Source organism: Aulonocara stuartgranti, assembly GCF_965226115.1.
Source record: "Aulonocara stuartgranti genome assembly, chromosome: 15".
NCBI classification, from domain to species: domain Eukaryota; kingdom Metazoa; phylum Chordata; class Actinopteri; order Cichliformes; family Cichlidae; genus Aulonocara; species Aulonocara stuartgranti.
In genome coordinates this window covers 24,706,330-24,727,612 of record NC_138951.1, presented here as the reverse complement: position 1 = coordinate 24,727,612, position 21,283 = coordinate 24,706,330, and the positions used below count along the sequence as shown (strand labels likewise).

Below are 21,283 nucleotides of genomic sequence, written 5' to 3'. Positions count from 1 at the left end.
CTACTTAATTTGGATTGGCTGACCTTTTTTTTTTTTTTTTTTTTTTTTTTTGGGAGGACAAGAGCGGCGAGGTCTATCGCGATAGCTTAATTTCTCTATCGAGTAAAAGTTATATCGCGATACATATCGTTATCGTACTATCGCCCAGCTCTACTCTGAAGCAATGTTCAGCATCCATCATCCTCCTCCTCCTCTCTGCGAGTTATTTAATGCCATCATTAGTGCGGCTTCATACCTTCGGTCTCCAGCTGGATGTGCTCGATGGAAAACTGAGGAGACAAAAGAACAAGACAGACTAATTTATTCTCACCGGACTCACGATTCGATCAGTTTTTAAATTTGAGGCTTAAATCTCAGGTTTTAAAACATTTTTATTTTTACATTGTACATCGGTAGAGGCTAAGCCTACGCTTGAAGCCACTGAGGTGTTCGATGGCAGGGGTGACGCGATGCCACCGTTATGAATTTTCTTGTCACAGTCCAATAACTCCAGTCGTACTTATCGCATCTGTTTAACATCTTTATTGCATTCCATCGGTTGTTTTAGTTATTCAAACTTTCTTTATCCAACATCATTTATCATAAAAATCACAACAGTGCAGCGGTCACAAACTGTTTGTTTCTTCTGACCAATAACACCTGACACCAATTACCCGTGTCTACCTTAAATGCAGTTCCATAAACACGCCATACCTTAACACACAAAAAGTGACCCCTAGCGTCACACATAAGGTAACACCACAAAAAATGGCAACTACAATTACGGTACATCTAATTAAATCTGTTTAATTAATCTGCCAGAAGTCTAAATGTGTCATCTTATTTATTATTTATTTATTTATTTACTTACCAGCAGATTTGTCTACTGTAGATCCTTATAACTCTTCTAATACAAATTCAGTCATTTTTCACATATCAGCAGTTTATGTCTTGCTGCTGGTAAGTGTTTAAAACTCTTCTTAGAATACTAACATAAAAGATCATTTAATGAAAAATAGACCCCTTCATCCCCCACCGCTGATTTTTTTTTTGGTTTGTATAATAGCTTACACTACAAAATTCATACTCTGAAAATCATCCAAGTTAAAGTCCCTGAGAGAACACAGAAGTGGAGTGAAAGTATAAACACACTCAAGTTCTGTGTAAAAACTGCAATCGAATTAATTTCTCTTTATCAGGATTTAATTATCCTAAGCTAACCCAGAGGTTCCCCTGTGTGCTCACATGAAAGAGGTGGCACTGCAGCATCCCAATCACAGTTATGGGTAAGTGGCTGTTTTCACAAATAACGTGAAACTGCACTACGAGAGTGACATGCTAAAGGTGCATGCTTAAGCTCTTTGGTCAGTAAGACATCACTAGCTGTTTCTGGGTCCAAATTCTGCTTCAGGTCCCAAAGTCAAACAAACACTGCAGCATCACTGACAGTTACAGACGGTCTACTTTCTTTCATCTGTAATAAAGTGATCAGTGTGGCTGCTCTACCAGGTGCAACAATAAAGTTTAACATCCAGACATCCATGAAAACAGAATTTATGAAATTTAATGGAGTTAGAAGTTAGCTTTCTAGTTTCCACCTAAACATATTAGATACAAGTTCTGAGTTTCTGACTCAGAGATTTCTGACAAAATTAAAACGTACAGCTCTGCCATCACTTCAAATATAAATGGAGACAGAAAACTAAACAGCAGTGACGTTTGTAGGGTTACTGAAGTTGGGCTAGCTCATATATAATGCTGTGCTATGTGGTGGCTAGCTACACAGCTATGGTTAACATAATATAAACACATTTAAGCTGGAGGATGAACGCTAACTTTTTTCCACTTGATAAAAGTTAACGTGAGCGTTCTCGGTGGTCAGGGACAAATGCAATCACATGGCAGGATGCTGTAAACGGACCAAACATCAGCCAGGAGAACAACTGAGATAATCCATCCACAATCTGACGTTAGTCATTCATATACACTGCTGCATAGGCTGGGCTGTAGTTACATCATAAGGTTTTAAAAACTGAGCTTTAAAACGTGCTGCCGATGAATAGTGGTAATAAAAACAGAGGCCGACGGTGATCACTGAAGCTGTAAGCTGACAGACTTCCCAACATCTCAAAAATTTGACTAAATCAGCGTAAGAAGAAAAGTGTTTCATTTTCATTTTGTTTCAAAGGTCTGACATTCAATAATACAAATAAAAACCAGCATTAAAGTGCAGGCTTAGAGAATGTCAGCAGGAGCAAAGAGCTGGTTTAGGATCAGGTATTAATGCTCATAGGAACAACTAAACTGTTTGTAGCCAATTGGAAAAGATCAAATAGTAAAGCTGCATCTCGGAGTTCTACTTCTTATTGATCGTGAGGGAAATGCAAAGACATCAGACGCTTCACGCCCTCCTGCTCTCTACACACAGATCCGAGGGATCTTCCGGGAATGGTGATGCTATTTTCTGGAGAATTGATTGGTCATTAAGAAAGTGAATACATGGGCCTTAAATGGAAAGCACTCTGGTTGATATGACCTTTGAAAAGGCACTCTGACGTTTTCTCCAGTGAATCATCAGAAAACACACAAAGCATCTTAATTACCGAAGCTCGTTCGTGTTCCTCTACATCACAGACGTGACGCAGGTTTAGACTGTGACTCTAAGTGGGTGAAAATTGACTTGGATGCAGTTTGTAAAGCTTAAATGTGTTTTTTCCAGCCCTGAAAATGTAATGATTCCAGCTTCTGCACTCAGAGGGCTCAAAATGTGAGAAAAATGATTAAGAAGCACCAAATCTGAGACCCACCCTCTGTGAATCTTAACTCTGAAAATCTTCAAATCCTGCACGGTTTCATCAATCAAACCAAAGGTGGTGTGCTGACACAATTCAGCTGATCCTGATCCCGAGACTGAAAACTACATTTCTATAAAAACTGGAGAGACTCACGACGACGGGCTTCGTCACCATCCTGCGTAGAGATCCCACTCTTACGCTCCGACACTCCAGGATGATGCTGTCGCACAGGCTGGACTCAATTTTGGGTTTCTTCGTCCTCGGTGAGAACTGCTCGGGAGGTTGATTCCCAAACTGTGGAAGAAAAGAAGGAAAAGCATCAGTTATCTGCGGTGAAGCTACAGGAGGAATCGGACGAGCCCCAAAAACATCCTACCACGTCTCACCTGATCTTTCATCCGCGCTCGCCGAGGTATCGTGATCTTCGTGCTCACCATTTCTTCAAAGAAGTCCAGGTTCACCTCCTCCTCCTCTGCGACGCTTTTCACTGCCGCTTCCACCCTGCCTCCGGAGGGCGCCGGAGAGGAGTGAGCGGAGTCGGCGGGTCGAGGGGAAACGCTGTCCAGTCTGTTGACGCTTCCTGTGCTGGCGTTGTCGGCCTCTTCCTCCTCCTCATCACTGGACAGGACGACTGAGGGTAACATGAAACCCTGTTAAACGTCTCTCCGCTGGCTCATTTTCAGCTTTGTGCCTGAAGTGAGCGGAAACCTTTCAACCACACGACATTACTCATATGTGCAAAAAGCAAACCACACAAATCTGGACCTGCATGAGGAGTGATGTAGATATTCAGGTTGTGTCTTTTCAAACACGGCAGAACTAGAAGCACATAATTTGTCTAGCTTTTTAAAAATGCACTTCCACTGGTGGAATAATTACTGTACATTCTTGCTATAAGCCTTTAAAATGTCAGCTCGGTCTCTCAGCGTCTCCGGTTGATACAAAGCCTCCGATGTTTGAGCTCTGTGCAGCTCTAGCAGCCAAACACGTGGACAAACAAAATGACTACGAATCTGATCCCTCGATGAACTTTAACTCTGAGAATCTTCAAATCCTGCACGGCTTCATTAAACAAACCGAAGGTGGTGTGCAGACATGAATCGGCTAATCCCGATCGGTCACCAGGCGAAAACTGCATTTCTGTAAAAACTGGAGACACTCTCGACGACGGGCTTCAAGCACGAGGACAAACAGCTACTGAAAATAAGTCTGAGAGCTTTCAATCACCGAGTTTCTATCAAACTAAAAATATGAGAGACGTGGGATCAACTTCAGGACAGGCAGTTAAAGTAAAAGCCCAGAACATCTCATTTAATCAATCAAAAGGACGCCTTATCCCAGTATGATAAACTATGCAAAACCCAAAAGTAAACAGGAAGCAAGTCGACAAATTAATTGGTTTTTCCATCCTGAGCCCCCAAAAATGTGGAACTTCTAGGGGAAGTCTTTTAAAGCTTCTATCTCGGAGAGAAAAACAGGAAAGGTACTGGATATGAAAATATAAAATGGTAAATGGCCTGTATTTGTATAGCGCTTTACTAGTCCCTAAGGACCCCAAAGCGCTTTACACATCCAGTCATCCACCCATTCACACACACATTCACACACTGGTGATGGCAAGCTACATTGTAGCCACAGCCACCCTGGGGCGCACTGACAGAGGCGAGGCTGCCGGACACTGGCGCCACCGGGCCCTCTGACCACCACCAGTAGGCAACGGGTGAAGTGTCTTGCCCAAGGACACAACGACCGAGACTGTCCAAGCCGGGGCTCGAACCGGCAACCTTCTGATTACAAGACGAACTCCCAACTCTTGAGCCACAATCACCCGAAACCAAATCCTTCAAAAGCAGAAAAGCCATCTTAAATTACAGAGACTACTTGTTAATCTCATTTTACTGTACTTACTTATTTGCAGTTACTTATTAAATATTTTTTACACTTTCCTGTCAACATCAGCCACAAAGTGATGCACGACGAGTGAATTCATCATCTCCACACTCTGCTTTACCTAGAAGCTCGATGAAAAGCTCGGATGCTTTACTCACTAGGATCGTTCAGTTCGTGCTGCTGTGCCGCCGTCGCCGTCCTCGTAGCTTTGGGTGGGTTTCTGGCCGCGCAGCAGCTCGACGTCCCTGCTAACAGGGGTGTCCTCCCGTTGTTCAGAGGCAGCAGGGTCCCCCTGGTGGTCGCGAGCCGTGTGGACAGGGCGTCCCCGCGGGGAACCCTTGCGGTCACGACCGGTTTGTAAAAGTTTTGCTGCAGGCTGTTTGGTCCAGAGGAGGGCTGGGATCTGATGGAGGGCCGCAGGGCCGGGGTGGGCAGCGTAGTCTGCTGGCACGGCGGCGTCGATAGATTGTTCCCACAGTTCTGACACTTGCTGCTGTCGTTACTCGGTTTGTTGCACTTCACACACATCCTCGAGCAGACGGTCGACCGGAGAGGCTGCCGACATAAAACACTCATTAGAGAGGCGATAAAAGGTTTTGTTCTGGTCACTACAACAATCTGAAAGTTACAAGCAGATGATTTAATTATAGATTTTCTTCTTTATTCCACTGAAGACGAGAGTCTGTATGAGTGAGAATTAATGAAATTGTTTCAGCTCCAAAACTACGAGTTAAACGGGATCAGAAGGAAGAAGGTGGACAAAACTTAAAGAGGCTAAAAAAATAAAGTTATGTGCAGCAGAAGCAAGCAGTGAACATAACATGGAATCAGATATGGTGACCTTACTAGGAAAAACTGTTTATTTACCCATTCAGGAATCTGAGTCAGCATCTTAAACCAATATTTACTTTACAACTCCTGTGACACATAACAGCTGCCAAGCTCAGCCTCTTAAAGCTTTTTTTCACACATGTACTCCGACCTTTAACCGCCAAGACTAACATAGCTGCAGTTCCTTTAATGTCCACCAGAGGCTCCAGCAGGGGGTCAGCCCCATAGAAATAAAGGTGTGAAAACTCGCCTGTTCATTTGTGTTCAGGCTTGATGTTTAGTGGACCTGTCTAAAGGATGTGTTGCTGGAGCCTTTTGAAGTACTTTTACTGTGCAGTTAGCAGTACTAACAGACTGTCTAAGACACCTGTACTCCAGATTTGGTTTAGTGCTTTCAAAACTGACCAAACACCACATTAAATAATTTGTCTTGATTCAACTGAATCATCCAGGTCTGGAAATGTTGATTCATGTGGATGTAGTGTTTGGTCCTCAGACTGAGGATGAGTGACAAAATGTTTTTTCCCCACTGAAAATGATAAAACAAACCCCTCATACATGCAATCACCTCTGTTACTGTTGGGTGGTGTCGATTTTTGTCCCCACAGTCGATTATTTCACAGCCAAAAGTCTGATTTCTCGTTTAAATGATTGTGTTGCAGCCCCTTCTGTGTGCATGAAGCTTCAGCTGGGCAGCAAACTGTACAGTCATCACTTTCACAACATAGTTGACGCATTATTATTTAAAAATAAATAAAATAAATAAATCACAGATTTTAAATGAATGAATTCATCTAACGTCTTCCACACGGGATGGATAAACTCTGCATTTGTTCACCAGCTCTTCACTCTGTTAGTTTAGACCGTGGCGAATACCCACTTCCTGCCAAACATTCATCAGTTTGTCTGACTGTTTGCCGAGTGTTGGGTTCCCTCACCTCTGCTGCTTTGACCTGCGAAGAAAAGCTGCATCCCTCCAGCGGTTTCCTCTTCTGCTGGACACGACGTTTTATGTTCAGGGTCTCCTCCTCTGTAAGATGAACCCATAAAAGGATCAACAGGTGGCATCATTCTGAAAACCTTCCTGGACAAAGACAAGGCAGCGTGTGTGCAGTCTGGGAGGCGAAACCCAGGGCGAACTAGTGCAGCGGGCACGAGCTGCCGCGTACTAACAGTCCCACATGATCTTATTAAGTGAGACTGGAGAAGTGTACATTTTTAAGTGGAAATGCTCGGTGCGCTCACAGGTGTCCAAATATTGATTCATAGCGTTTTATTATGAGCAGTGAAACATGCCTCAGCACGTAACGAAATTCTTTTATTCTCTCTGAGCTCCTTTAATCACTTTAACTGGCAAAATTAAAACTACTGATAAGAAAACCTTCCTCTCCAAGGTCACACTTTATTTTGAAAATATCTTTTGCAAAATAACCCAATGGCCTTCAGAGCCTGGCATTTATTAGCTCAGCAAATGTTTTTCTAAGTTTCCTGCATCTGCCGGGAGCTTGGAGGATTAATGTGGGAGGCCTTGGGTCTCCTCCTCCTCGTCCTCTGGCAGGAACAAGGAGGAGGCTGAGCCCAGATCTGTAGCCCTGCAGACGCTGCTGGCTGTCACACTCAGCGAGCACACACACGCAGCCTGCTTACACAAACGTTACACAAATACAGACACCGAGTAGCACTCATCTTACACACACAGATGCCGAACACATCACGCACACTTTTCTCTGCAGGTAACGGGAACACAGCGTGCCTGTCGAAACTCAACACCAGCCAACTGCCTGTAATCGCCAGCAGCCTGATCTCGGGAAAGTCTTTAAAAACATGCAGTGCGATGCGCTCAGTGTGCTGTGAGGTTACCTGGCATCTCTGGGCAGGTGAGGACGATGTTGTCTACCTCGAGAGTTTGCTGTGTGGTGGAGAAGTCGTTTCTGCAGGAGAAGGGGACCAAAAAAAACCAAAACATAAATACTTTGGTAACCTCTGGCAAAGCTGGCAGTTCATGTTCTCAGCAAATCCAGATCTTCACTCTGACTTTCAGACATTTTTTTTTTCTGTAAATTGAGAAACTTTAAAAATAATCTTGATCGTGGTGGAGACACCGCAGGCTAAATAATTAACAGGCTGAACACTGAGAGGCTTAACCGGGCTTAAAATAAACACAAACCTCTCACGGAGACTGATGGTGTCTGAAGCTAAAAATCACAAGAAACAGATGCTGCCATAAAAATTAAGTCATTTATGAAGCAATTAATGATAAATATTTACTGATTCCAGGTTTTCTGATGAGAGCACTTACAAAGAGTCTGTTGTACAACTTTGCAAACGGAACGGTTTGGCACTCTGGCTGAAGAAAATTCGTTTTAGGTGTTTGATGGGATATTTATGATGGAGACCGAGCACTAGAGGCATGCAAGTAAAGCTTCCAGAGCCGTTTACATTTGATTTTGTCCCAGTATCTTTGGATGGGACTGAAGTTCTTCATTTTCCCCTCTCATAACCGTCCAACGGCACAAAACAAACAGTCAACAAAAGGCTCCAAGAACTAAACATCTTAGAAATATGCCGAGTTTCATGAGTGCTTCTTCAATGTGCACAATTTCTCCGATCATCAGCTTCACAGGGGTCCAATTTTTTTAATTTTATGTATATATGGGGAGTGTGACACGACCGCTGTAGCTGGTAGCACTTTTAAATGGAATTATGTGACAAAGTAATTCCAACACAGTGTAAAACAGACCATCCAGCAAGTTTGGCTTTCAGTCTGGTATTTTATGGAGGTTGAGATCCTTCTTCATTCAGAAAAACCTCAACACCGTTAATGAAACAATAACTGTGAAAAACATGCCCTGAGTAACTTTCCTGGAAAGAGTGTTTCCATCAAACAGTCATGAAACTTAAGCAAAGCAAAAACTGACAAAATGTGCTGAGCACAAAAACAAACAAACAAAAAACCTTTAGAAACAAATGAGAGGATCAACGATCCAGGGCCATGAAATGAGCTCCGGTTAGTTCGGATCAAAGCCTTACCTTTCCTTCAAATCAAGGCTGCTTGAAGATGAAAATCAAGAGAGAAAAACATCTCACTAATGCAATCAAGTCCTGCACTGTAATTCATTTTCTGCAGCTGCAGTTCAATTAAACTTATTTCTCTGCAGCACACTTCCTTTTACACACAGGAAGACTATAAAAGGAACCCGAGCACATCTCTTAGATTCAAATTACTTTCATCTACTGTCAAGAATATCTCATGCTTATCAAGCATCAGCTTAGTTTTATCTAGTTAAGGAACATTTACGCAGCCTGTTTCCCAACAGTGGAATTATAGGGATGTAAAAGCTAAACGGTGGTTTTTCAGAATGACTCCAGTAAGAAGCAGCACTCACTCTGAGGCCGGTAACACGATTCCTGAAGTCATAGCTCAAGCAAATTTCACACATAAACAGCAGTATCGAGCGTGCAGGAGACGTTCGTGATGTGTTTATGGGACCTCGGAGGCGTCCATGCATCCTTTCGATGCAGAGGAGCAGCGGCTGTACTCTGAGCCCCCGCTGACCAAGTGTCCAGACACCCTTCAAAGAAAACTCTGGAGGGTGCTTGTATCCACGGTTCGTGACGACGGGTGAGGGTGGGTAACAACTAAACTGAGAGCTTGGCTTTCATGCTCCACCACCACAGAGAGGTATAGCATCCACATCAGTGCAGATGCTGCAAAAATCTCCTGCTCCCTCCTCTAATCACAAACAAGACCCCGAGATACTTAAACTCCTCTGGCTGAGCCAGCAGCTCCCTCACACTGGGCACTTTTCCGTGGCATCATTTGCCGATGCTCCTCCCAGCCACATCGCTCTCAGCTACAAAGTGAAGCCAAGAGAACTTCATCATCCACAAAAGACCAGAACCGCTCCATCACTGGGCTGCACCAGGAAATTCTGTCACACAGAAGTTATGACCAGAGTCACCGACCAGAGGCAATGTAGAACGAGTCTGAGCCTGTCGGCAGCAAAGCAAACCGAGGACTCGTTGTAGCTGCGCAAGAATCAAACATCACGTTACCACAGGCCTGATGCCGCACACTACCACAGCACCCCCCACAGGACACACTCAGGGACGCAGTCCAAAGCCTTCTCTGTATGAAGCGCTCTGGGTGCTCAGGTACAGTAGAAAATGTCTACATCCATTATTTTTTGCTACAGTAATTGAGTGACATGTATGCACATATACAAGAAGACTGCAAAAGGGAGCAGCTATCATCCAGGTGAAACCACTTCACGCAAGTCGAGTTGCCCGAGATTCACAGAATTTACAGAAAAAGTAAAAATGTTGTGTTAAATATCGTTGTCTGGACGATAAAGGTCTTATATCAGGATATGAGATTTGTCATATCGCACAGCCCTATCTCCAAGTAAGCCAGAAAGAAAAAAAAAAAAGGAGAAAAATAAAAAACAAATCTGCAGTTGTACAAGAAGTTGCTCGGACTGGCTCTGTCTCACCTTTGGACTGGTTTCCTTATTGCGGAGGGCAGTTGTGCGTGCTGAAAGTGGCGCCCTTGTATAAAAATTCCTTGTGAAGGTGCAGACGTTAGGCGTGTGGGTCCGTTGGACATGGACGGCACCACGACTGTGAGAGGGCCCTCACTGCAGGAGAGACAGAAAGAACACATTAACCCTTTAACACAAAGACAGAGACACAAAACACGAATTCACTCTGAAAATATTTTTACCCACATTCAGCCCCAAAGATTCTTTAGTGTGCCTGTAGTTTCAAGTAATGAGACTAGGGCTGGGCGATATGGCCTAAAATCAATATCACGATAAATTGAGCAGTTAACCTCGATAACGATAAATGGACGATAACCACCCCAAGTGCCAAAAAAAAAACCCAAACGTTTTTTGTTTTTTGTTTTTCATTTGATGGGGCTGTGGCAGGCAGCATAGTTCCTCTAGTTATTTTGATAATATTATTCCCCCTACACCTATTCATTGCAATTATATTATTACCACTTTAAAGGACTGTAAAATGTCACTGAAAATAAATGAAGACAATAGTAGTAAGTACTTTTAGTGGTTAAGATTTATTAACTGAACAAAATAAAAAGTGTAGGATACAATATGTAACCATGCTCTCTAAAAAATGTATATCCCTTGTAAACAAAATAGTTTAATAATAAATATGTTTCACATTGGCTATTCACAAAGTAAACAATGATTGTGCAAATGTAATGCCATCATGGACAAAGGCCTATCTCTGCTAAGGCCTTGAGGTACTATAACTTGTAAACAAATAATGTCACAAACACAAATGTCAATTGAACACAGAAAAAAGTATAATAAATACTAAGCACTGCCATGTGACTAGTGAAAACTATAAACTCTTAAACAAAAACTTGTGCTGCAGGTGGTGGAAGAGGTTGGTTGTGTTACCTTGACTTGACACAACAGTCTTTTTGCAGAGTTTACATTTAACAATTTTTTGATCAATATCATCCTTGTTGAATCCAAAATGTTGCCAAACGATTGATGATGCATTTTTTTTGTTAACAAGCGTCTCCTCTTCCTCCTCCACCAGCTCTACCTCTGTCGCTGCTGCTTCAACATTTAAATCGTCCTCCATTTGTTCACCCGTGTCTCGTCTTGTTGCTGGCAACAAGTGAAGTCAACAACTGTAGTTCTGCTAACAGCCACCTGAGGCTCCACAAGCATCCAACTTTACATGTTTACAGCCCACTACAAGAAACTATTTTAGCCATTATTCACATCACACCAGCTGCCAAAGGGGTTAATTCTATGTTAATGACACACTTATACTTTATTAAGGCTTACAGTCTATCACTGAGGCCTGACTTCATTTCAGAGAATTCAAACCACTGACATGGTCCTTATTAATCAGACTTTGTGCAGTTTGAGACTTTGAGCCTTTTTAAGGGATTTATGGATGCAGGTTTATAACAAACCAAGCTACAATCATCTGATAACCTAATACTCCGCCCTCTGTTGTGGTCACTTCTGACTCCATTGCCTGCAAACAGAGAGCTTATACAAACAGCACGCAGCATACCTGAGCCTTTTAGGTGCCAGCCTGGTCAGAGGCTTCATGTGATTATTCGTCCGGTTTTCATACGTCCTCAAGGAATCCGAGGGAGTGAAGTGCCTAAGAGTGGGAGACTGGAGAGAGGAGACGTATATTATTATTATTACAAAAAAAAAAAAAAAAAAAAAAAAAGGAAGCCAGCAGTTTGAGACAAAACAAGATAAACAGTCAGCCTACAGACAAACCAGTAAACCTTAAAGTTTTGCACTTTTGTGAAACCCAATGCAACAAATTTCCTGCCACTGAGAATTACATCACTCGCTTCCAGATCTGAAATGTGAAGCAACACGGAAGTGCCTTTAAACTGCATTCTTTCTAACGACCAGTAGGGGACAGCAACTCTGGGTTCAGGAAGTTCACCTGTATAGAAGTGTATGGGAAAACCACCCAACATCTCAATTCATTTCTGAGATCAGTAAACAGTCTTCTGATCAGTGCATGATCCAAGCTGCTAGTTTCAAATCTTACTGAATACAGGATAAATATTATTTTGTAAATAAAATGCACCACCAACCAACCAGGTGGATTTGTCAGTATTTTACTGACAAATAGTGCCACAGATAGTGATGAAGACACTGAAATTTAGAATACAGTTGTGGCAAATCTTTTGAACCTTTTAGTACAAATCTGTGTTCCCAGTCATTTTTTTTTTTTTTAGCAAAAATCAGTCATTTCTCTTAATTTCAATTTTCTTAATGTTCCCTTTTAGCATTTTGGATTCCTGGTCAGAAAAAAACATTTAAAATGACATCAACAGCAGTTTTAAACTGATTAACAGACAGTGATGCATTTAATTATGATTTCCTGCATTCAACCTCATAGGCTTCATTTAGTTTTGAAACGGGCATAAATGAGCGCTGTTGTAATGAAGACAAGTCTCGAAAATTAAAAAACATCCAGTTGACTGCAAGCTCATCCTCGAGAGAATCACTACAGGCCAACGCCCACCAAGAGCTCACATTTTCCCCAACAACATCATCATCAGCTGCCCTTAAAATCGACTCCCACGACGCCCCGGCAGCCTGAGCTCATAGCTCGCCGGGGTCCTTCGGGTGCCACGCCGGGCGCCAAACAGATTCTGGCATCGTCTGCTCCGACTGCAGGACTGATCGAAGAGCACCACGGCCCGCTGGGAGTCCACGCCACCGGCGGGTGGGAGTCAGGAAATGCGACGGGGAGAAGAGAGAGAGAGAGAGAGAGAGAGAGGGGTAGCTTACCTTTTTCCCCTCAGGGGAGCTCAGCGGCTGCCGGTCCATGTCCTCCACACTCACCACACTCGCACTGAGAGGAAAAGAGGACATGATGAAAAGCATGTTTATTCTCGGCTTTAACATATTTTAACACTCAGCCTGTCAAAGGCTGTTCAATGTGTCCGTGTGGGTATAAAATAACACGTTTGCACTTTAATGGGGACAAAGTGGGTCGTAGGGTTTGACCGATATATTTTCATTACTCCACTATTTGTATTCCTTCATTTTAGCACAGACTGAGCAGAGATAATTAAGAGGCAGACAGAAAATTTATTAGAAGCTATTTAAAAAAAAAAAAAAGTTTAATCAATGAAAATCTGAAAACATGAGCTTGTTCCAATTTGACGCTTTTGTTCTTTTTAATTTGGGCTACGTCCACACTAATGCGTTTTCAAACAAAAACACATCGTTTTCTCTCGTTTTGGCCTCCCGTCCACACTGAGACGGCGTTTTACCTGAAGAAAAACGCTCTGGAAAACTGATACATTTGAAGACGCACAGTCTTCAAATGTATCAGTTTTCGAGAGTGGACGCACAACTCTGTGAAAACAACTGAAAACGCTAGTGTGGACGAAAACGCTGTTTTCAAATCTATCCGGGCTAGTGTGGACGTAGCCTTGGTGGCTACGTCAATTCTTCCAGGTGTAATCCAACCTGCAACTAACATTTCACCATTTTTTATTTATTACATTTTTAATTTTAAATGGGTGTGTTGTTTTAGGTTGTGGACCTCAACTTTAGACAAGTGATCTCAACACTAAAGGCTGAGTTTATTTTTACTAGATATGCCAACTAATAATAAATGAAGAGAAACTGTTTTTATATCTGGGATGAGATTTGATTTCTGAATCAGCATTGGTAACTTTAAAAAGAAGGAACTTTAAATAAAACTCAAACTCAAATTGTTAGAGCAAGCAGCAATTTTAGATCAAATCTCAGTCCCAGGGATGGGCGTATGATCCCTCAGATGCAGACAGATGGGACTTTTGGCACCCAGTTTGGTTTTCAAATTTGACTAACAAATTTTTCTTCTTTTGCATGCAAAGTGCAAAAAAAAAGGCACAAAATGAACCAAATGTAATCTCAAAACCATGATGGTGGTTTAGTAGAAAACCAAGTCTTGTCTGGAGATCCACAGGAAGCTGCCCCCCCCCCCCAAAAAAAAAATTAAATAAATTTGCCCCATGCCTCCCAGAGGGTCGGCTGGTAAACTAGTCAAAAAATTAACATTTTAGCCGCTGCTATGTTGGTTTTTGGAGCCAGAGGTGACTCTGTTTTGAAGTTAGTCACAAATTTTTAGGCACTTTAACATTCAGGACCCGCTTTACTGTCCCATTCTTCTTGTTGGTGCTTATGTATTTGTGCCAACTCCCATTCTACCTGCCATCTAACAAGGACTTTGTAGTTTAGCTTAAGTCCTAAAATGACACTAAAGAGGAATGCTTCGTGTTCCTCTTTAGCGTTAGGACAGTATATAGTAAACATGGTGGCTGTGTTGTTTTTGGACTACTGCCCATTCAGATTAAGACATTAAAAGAACATCTGCTTGGGTTTTAGAACATTAAGCAATTATTAAATAGAAATTAATCATCAGTTGCTTTGATGTCCTGCTTTTTACATTCCTATTATTGGAAGCCTTTACAAATCTGCGACCCATCCTGGTCGCTGATGTTTAATATTAGCCAACATATCGGTCCAACCCTAGCAGGCGAGGATGTGCACGCACGCAGAGGTTTACAATAGCACACTGCTCAGGTCTGCTGCGCTAAAACACCACTGAACTCATAATCAGTGGGGAATAGGCTGCTCGTCAGCAGCAGGGGTGTCACTGGGGTCTTTTTCCTGTATGTGCAGTGCAGTGCAGCGCTGATGGTGGTGCTGAAAACGAGGGCTGGAGAAGTGCTTACTCATGTCTCCTTTCCTCTTCACAGTCACCAGAAAGAGAAAAGCTCCAGTTGTGCTTGTACCCTCCATCTCGCCTGGTCTCTGATCTATCCAGGGCTTGAATTGAATAATAAATCAGACTCATGTCAGTGCACGGAAACAAGACACAGGCATTAGCTGAAATGACCATTTACAGGATGCCCCGCAATTCACGGGCTGATCCTTTCACCTAGAAGATATGAAAAGCTTGGTAATAATCAGCAAAGACGGGAACCTGCTGCAGCGTGGCGACAACAGGAATACACTCACGTCACTGCAATGAAGTGTGATCAAACAGCAAATTTCTAATCATTTTACAGACTTAATTACTGCGTTAGCATCAATGAGAAAGTGTGACAACGATGCCAATTTGTGTCTCTAAATAAAGATTATTAAACAGATGCCAAATGTGATAACCTGTGACATGAGAGTAGAATTCATTCATTTTACGAGCAACTGGAAACTACATTCAAATCAGTGGGAATAACCTGGAAGTCCTGCAGAAGATGTCTGACATTTCCTCCAACAAACAAAACTGCTTTTAAATGTTTGTACCAAGCCTTGAAGGTTGGAGGTAAAGAGGTTTGTAGTGCGTAAAGACGTCACTGATGTCTGTGAATGTATGAATGAATGTCAGAGGCAGTTTAATGCCTCCAGCTAAGCTTTGCTGTGGATTCATCATCTCAGGATGGACCTTCAGCGGTCACTACATGTGACAGTAAACTCAGCGAGTCTGATGTGTGTTACTGACAGAAACATATGCAAGTAGTCTGTTACCGGTGACCTTAACTTGACAGGTTTCATGTGATAAAACACAGTGAGCAGCTGTCCATGCTCTGCATTATCCATGAGTTATGGGGTTAAAATAAACAGCTGCACAATCATATTTAAAATGAATAAAAATCTGTTTTTCCAGGCAGCCTGGCAAACAGAATCTGGGAGGCTTTTCAAAGAGATTTACTGTTCACAGAACACATTTTTAAAAATACAGTACATACTCTGAAAACTGAGTTATAGCTCAAATTTTTCTCAGAAAGGTGGCATTTTGAAAACAAGCGGCTGCTGGTTAGAAAGGTAACCGGCTTAGAGCCATCTTTTATCCTGGAACAGTCACTATATCCTTTAACAAGAAGCTTAAGCCTCAAGCAGCGTCCAGCTTTCTCCACGAAGTCTCATTAAACATGTGAATACCCATATTAAGTTTAAGGGGAACGGAGCTTCTTTTATGTCAGCTGCGCGTTTTTCTTCACCTTTGTGTTTGTTTTGTTAAACTCGCGCCTTCTCTCTGTCATGCTGTGACATGCAACCTTCTTAGGAATTAATACCTTATTTTGGTGTTTGTGTGTCCCTAAACCTCCTCAAGGGAGAAAAATATTTTTAAAATTTGCATATTAGTTTGAATCACTGACCAAAAACAAAAACACCGGAGACAAATACCAATGCAAAAACATCTGCTGGATGTCGCCACAAACGCTTGACTTCCTGTTTCCCCCCAAAAATTAACCGATTTACTTTGAAGCGGATTTCAAAACCACAGCACCCAGCAGGGAATTCAAAAGGTGGAAGAATTTTACTTCAGTAAACCAGGAAAAAACAAACCTAACAGTTATTAAACAGGCTGCATTTCAGCTGATTTATTCCATCTAGGGGATCAGAAAGTGGACAAACTGATGGCATCATGTTAATGCAGGTTATCCGTCTGGCTGCAGGCCCAGCAGCTAAACAATTAGGTCCCCTTGGTTCATACAGGCATGCTTTTTTAAAGCTCTACCGCCAACAAACACTAATTCTGAGGCCACTGCCCCCCAAGTGTCCCGCATAAAACTTGAGGCCAGGATTAGGAGAGACAAGCAGCTGAATATTTTCATCTTGTAAGGAAAAACACTGCTCTATTTTTAGTGATTTATCCATTTTATGGGTCTTTTTAAATGACTAGGGGGGGAAAAAGAAGCTAAAATTCAAATGCACATATTACATTACTCTTCCAGAGCTCCCCTGCCTCAGCTGCCTCTCATCTAGTTCAATCCTGCACAAACCTAATTGAGCCTGTTCCTATCTCTTCCAGCTAATAGAGACGACCCCGCACACACACTCTGCAAGCTTCACATTGGCTCCGTCTCCCAGCTTCATAAATCACAACAAATGCCCCAGAAAACAGGGAGTCGAGGCCGTTTCAATTCTTTGAGGTTTACTCCGCTCATTTATCTGGACTGCAGGGGGTCTAACAGTAGATTTCCTGAAGGACAAATCCACGATAGAGGGTTGGGAAGCATCTTTGTCACACAGGAATTATCCAAACAGATGTTTGAGCAGCTGACAGCTTATTATCAATCATAAATGAGCTCAGAGGGACCCTCCTCCCCCCATAATAAACACCCAGTTCATTCACCTGAAACACTTCAAGCACAGTCCTGAAATCGGTTTCTACAGATCCACAGCATGACATCAAATCCTGGCCTGCAGCTTCAGGGTTACAACGCTTGCAATTCCTCTACTAAGATTGAGATTTTTTTTAAGAACATGACATTTCCCAGATTAAGCAGGAAGGGAGGGAATATTATTCTGATCTTGATTTAAAAAGCCAGGTGGGGTATCGATGCTAACAACTCTATTTTCCTACGTTTACCTGTATTTAGTATTTGCGTTAATTTTTATTTCATTTTGAGTTTGTTTTCAGGCCAGTTGGGCTTCAGTTGATGCCTGCAGATTTTCTCTTTTCAGTTTAGATTTTTTTTTGTTTCTGTGCTAGTTTTAGTCTTTTAAATTACAATATAGGCTATATTTGTATTTAAATAAAAAATTATTACAACAGTTTGTGGGGTAGTTAACTCACAGTCTCAAAAAGCTGCACTAACAGAGATTAAAACTAAAGCTGTTTTTAGTGTAAACAAATGTCTTTGCACTGATCTGAGCACTTTCAAACTTTTTGTTCTACTTCTGCAGCACTTTCTGGATTTCCCATCTGTCAACAGATGCATACCCCAACTCCATTGTTCAGTTGCACAAAAAGCAGGTCAGGGTTTCCACCTGCTTTTAAAAACGCCACCCTGCCCCATCTAAATGTACCCCCAGCAGGTCGCAGTTAAAAGACTGAAAAACTAACTCAATACAGAAAGACCTGAGAAGCTGCATGAAGGTCCAGGATGAGATAAGAATGAACTGGGAGTCATGAAGGCCCAATCTTAACTTATCTGCAGCCTTCAACATCTCTGGCCATACCAAACTCACTGACAGATTACAGAACTGGTTTGGCATCTCTGACATTTTTTCCCCCATCATACTAGTGAAAGAAGAAAAGAAAAATTCAGAACTAAAATTAAGGTTGTCATCAGCATCCCTCACATGTGAACAACACTGTTTTCCTCGTATATGTTACCCCAGGACAGTTTCAAAGACAATTTGCATCATTTCTATGCAGATGATATATAGCTGTAATTTATTGTTAATCCAAACAACCTTAAGAGACTCTCCTACCTCAATCACTGGCATTAACGACTGAACGTCTTCAAATTTACTTTTTCTCAATCCTGGCAAAACTGATGTTCTTCTGCCCCCTCGCCAACAAATCATCTACTTAGAACCTTGCTGTCATTTTTAACCAGAAGTGCAAATTTAAAGCTCACATCTCAAGGCTTATCCAGTCTTTGTTTCTTAAATGAATGAAATGAATATCACTAAAATCAGTCCTTTACTGACACCAAATAATCTGAAACTTCCAGTACACGCTTTAATTTTCTCCCATTTCGATTACTGTCTGTTTGACATGCATCTCTCAGTCCTCCTTAGCTCATCTTCAACTGGTCCTTAACACTGTAGCTCGGCTACTAACAAGAACTAAACAATTATTTTATAGGTTAGCTTCTCTTTATTCTTTTGTCCATTGTCTACGGCTTTTGTTCTAATGTGTGTGTGTGTATATCTAACAATGACTGAAACACTGATAATTTACATATATTTGTTAAATATATTTTTAATCCAAACCAAAGCACTTTTTAGCTGAGAGTTTTAAATCATGCTACACAAAATAAAGTTATTATTATATGTTTGTTGTTCCTTGACAGAGTTCTTGAAATGAAATCATTTAAAAACAAATGATCTGGTTTAAATACCATTTTTGGCTCAAGCTTAAATGAACTTGCCACATTGTTTATGGGAGTTTGACTGAGGATTCAGAGAAGAGCTAAAGATGAACGACGTTAATCATCTTATTTTAATCACTGTTGGAAGCCAGTTGAGTTTGAATTTTGATTGATTGCAAAGCTTTAATCGAAACAGTAATAAGGTTTTCCCTGTAAACAGAAAATGTTGCTGCCTCCCAAAGATAAAGGAAAATCACCAGCAGGGTGCTTTTTGACCTCATTTACTTCAAAACAAGGCCTTTTTTGTTCATCAACGTCCCCAAAAGCTGGAAAAATCCACTTTTTTCAGCACATATTTCTGTTTAACAAAAAGGTAGCTCAGACCAACTGCGCTTGCAGGTGTAATATCCCAAGCCCAGTAAAACATGACCAATCAGCCCCTGAATGCCCACGAGCCAAGAAAAACAATGCCCCAAGCCTGCGGGACTAAAATGTGATTTTTGGCTTTTATGAAATGTTCTCCTAACTCTCAACAATCGACCAAAATAAACTTGCTGAGTCTATCTGAATTTTATTATTCACTAATGTAATTATCCCTTTTAAACCTCAGTCTTTTCAATGAGAAAAAGATAACAGCAAACCTCACGGGCCATATGTAACATACTGGATGGGCTGAACAATACATAAATAAATGCCCCCAATAATAACAACAAAAAGATATACGTTTTATTTTTTGTTCCAGGGTAAAAAAAAGAAAAAAAAGGGCTGCTTCATGAGGAGACAGCTTAACTGCTTGGCACCACCTTCAGATAAAATCTGTTTTGTGTGGTTTTCAGAAAGCCGGTGAGCAAGGCATTAACCGACATATGTAAACCACCTGGCTGTGAGTGACGGGAGCCCTTCAGAGTTCAATTTTCAATCTGAATTTAAGCTGAAGGGCAGAGAGAAAGCACGGTGGGTTAATGTTTACATTTTTTTAATGTTACAGTTAGCATGCTAACATCTTGGGCTGGTGTTACCCTGCTAGGTTGGGCGCTGCGTGTGTCATTTTCGCCGCTTTTCTGTGTGTCACTCGGGTGTTTTTGCATCTTTCTCCTGTTGTATTAACGTGTTGTTAGAGCTAGCTGCCAAGCAGAGACAGGAAGGCCTGTCGCTGAACACTGCAAACCCAGCTAACGTCAGCGCTAACGAGGGGGTCGCTAGCTCAGACTGTGCAAGCCCAGAGTCCAGTAAAGCCCGCAGAACTGAACCGAACCGGACTGGACTGCACGTGTCTCAACTTCCCCCTCTGGGCCCCGAAGTGTGTCTGTGCCCGCGGCCTCGCAGCGCTCAGTTCAACCCCGTGTGTGTGAGGATAAATGTGTTTAAACAGCGAGCTAATGCTAGCCATAACTCGCTGGTGTTCCACACGTAATTTGGACCGATGGTGTTCAACGCCAGAGCGGCCAGAACCTGCCTCTGTGTGTGGGTAAAAAAGCTGCTGGGCGGCCGGAGCACGGAGCAGAGTGTCACGGCTTACCTTCAAAGAAAAAGCTCTTATTGTGGGCCATGTTTAGTCCATGATCCTCCTCGGATGATAGTGTTGCTCATCAGCGCACTCAATAGAGCAGATATGTTGCTGCCTACGATCAGCTCGGAGTTCAGGCTGCAGAAATTCACCTCGGTGCCGGAAGTGTGCGTAAATGCTTTCAAAATAAAATATTCTAAACAAAATGGAATATAGTCACCACGGTGTACTAGGTATAAATAAATACACGATTCCGTAAAAAGGATGCGAATTTCACAAAAAACAACTTTTGTTTCTGTGGAAAAAAAACCCTCACATCGTTCAAGCTTAAAGTTGTAAATTTACAGAATAAAAAAGAAATTCACGAGAAAACACGAGAAAAGTTCTTTTAAATTAAAAAAAAGTTAAAGAAGTACATTTAGCAGAAAAAAATACATATTTATGAGATAACATTAAATTTTTTAAAATCAGTTTTGTAAATTTACAAAAAAGTGCCAAAGTCATGACAAAAAAAATTAGAATAAATTTGTAAATTTAGAAGATAAAAAGTGTAAAATTCAGCAGGAAAACACTAACAATTTGTACGATTAAAGCTGTAAATTTACAATAAAACAAAAACAAACAAACCCCAAAACATTTAGGGTTATTGAGGACAAACGGTGTAATTTTACAATGAAAACATTACATTTTCCACTGAAGCTGTGGAAACACATTTCCAAAAACACCACACAAATTGATCAATTTTCCACCCAACGTTCACCAATGTTACCCTGGCCAGCCACCAAGAGTTCTCATAATAATAATAATGGATTGGATTTATATAGTGCTTTTCAAGGCACCCAAAGCGCTTTACAATGCCACTATTCATTCACTCTCGCATTCATACACTGGTGGAGGCAAGCTACGGTTGTAGCCACAGCTGCCCTGGGGCAGACTGAC

General features: G+C 41.7%; 1 protein-coding gene across 2 annotated transcripts in view; it reads right to left on the bottom strand.

Annotated features, from left to right (window-relative positions):
• senp6a (SUMO specific peptidase 6a) overlaps positions 1–20,525 on the bottom strand; it is a 29,450-nt gene extending 8,925 nt beyond the window's left edge. The window contains exons 1-11 of one of the 2 annotated variants that reach the window (XM_082505952.1): positions 20,357–20,525; positions 14,743–14,836; positions 12,803–12,866; positions 11,553–11,659; positions 9,989–10,132; positions 7,356–7,426; positions 6,434–6,525; positions 4,823–5,219; positions 3,161–3,405; positions 2,928–3,068; positions 236–269 (exon numbers count right to left, since the gene is read on the bottom strand). In XM_082505952.1, coding sequence (XP_082362078.1) covers positions 236–269; positions 2,928–3,068; positions 3,161–3,405; positions 4,823–5,219; positions 6,434–6,525; positions 7,356–7,426; positions 9,989–10,132; positions 11,553–11,659; positions 12,803–12,866; positions 14,743–14,836; positions 20,357–20,387 — 1,420 coding nt within the window. In that variant the 5' untranslated portion in view covers positions 20,388–20,525. The remainder of the gene's footprint in view (positions 1–235; positions 270–2,927; positions 3,069–3,160; positions 3,406–4,822; positions 5,220–6,433; positions 6,526–7,355; positions 7,427–9,988; positions 10,133–11,552; positions 11,660–12,802; positions 12,867–14,742; positions 14,837–20,356) is intronic. The other variant, XM_082505953.1, reaches the window with a different exon arrangement.
• Between the last annotated feature and the right edge of the window lie 758 nt (positions 20,526–21,283).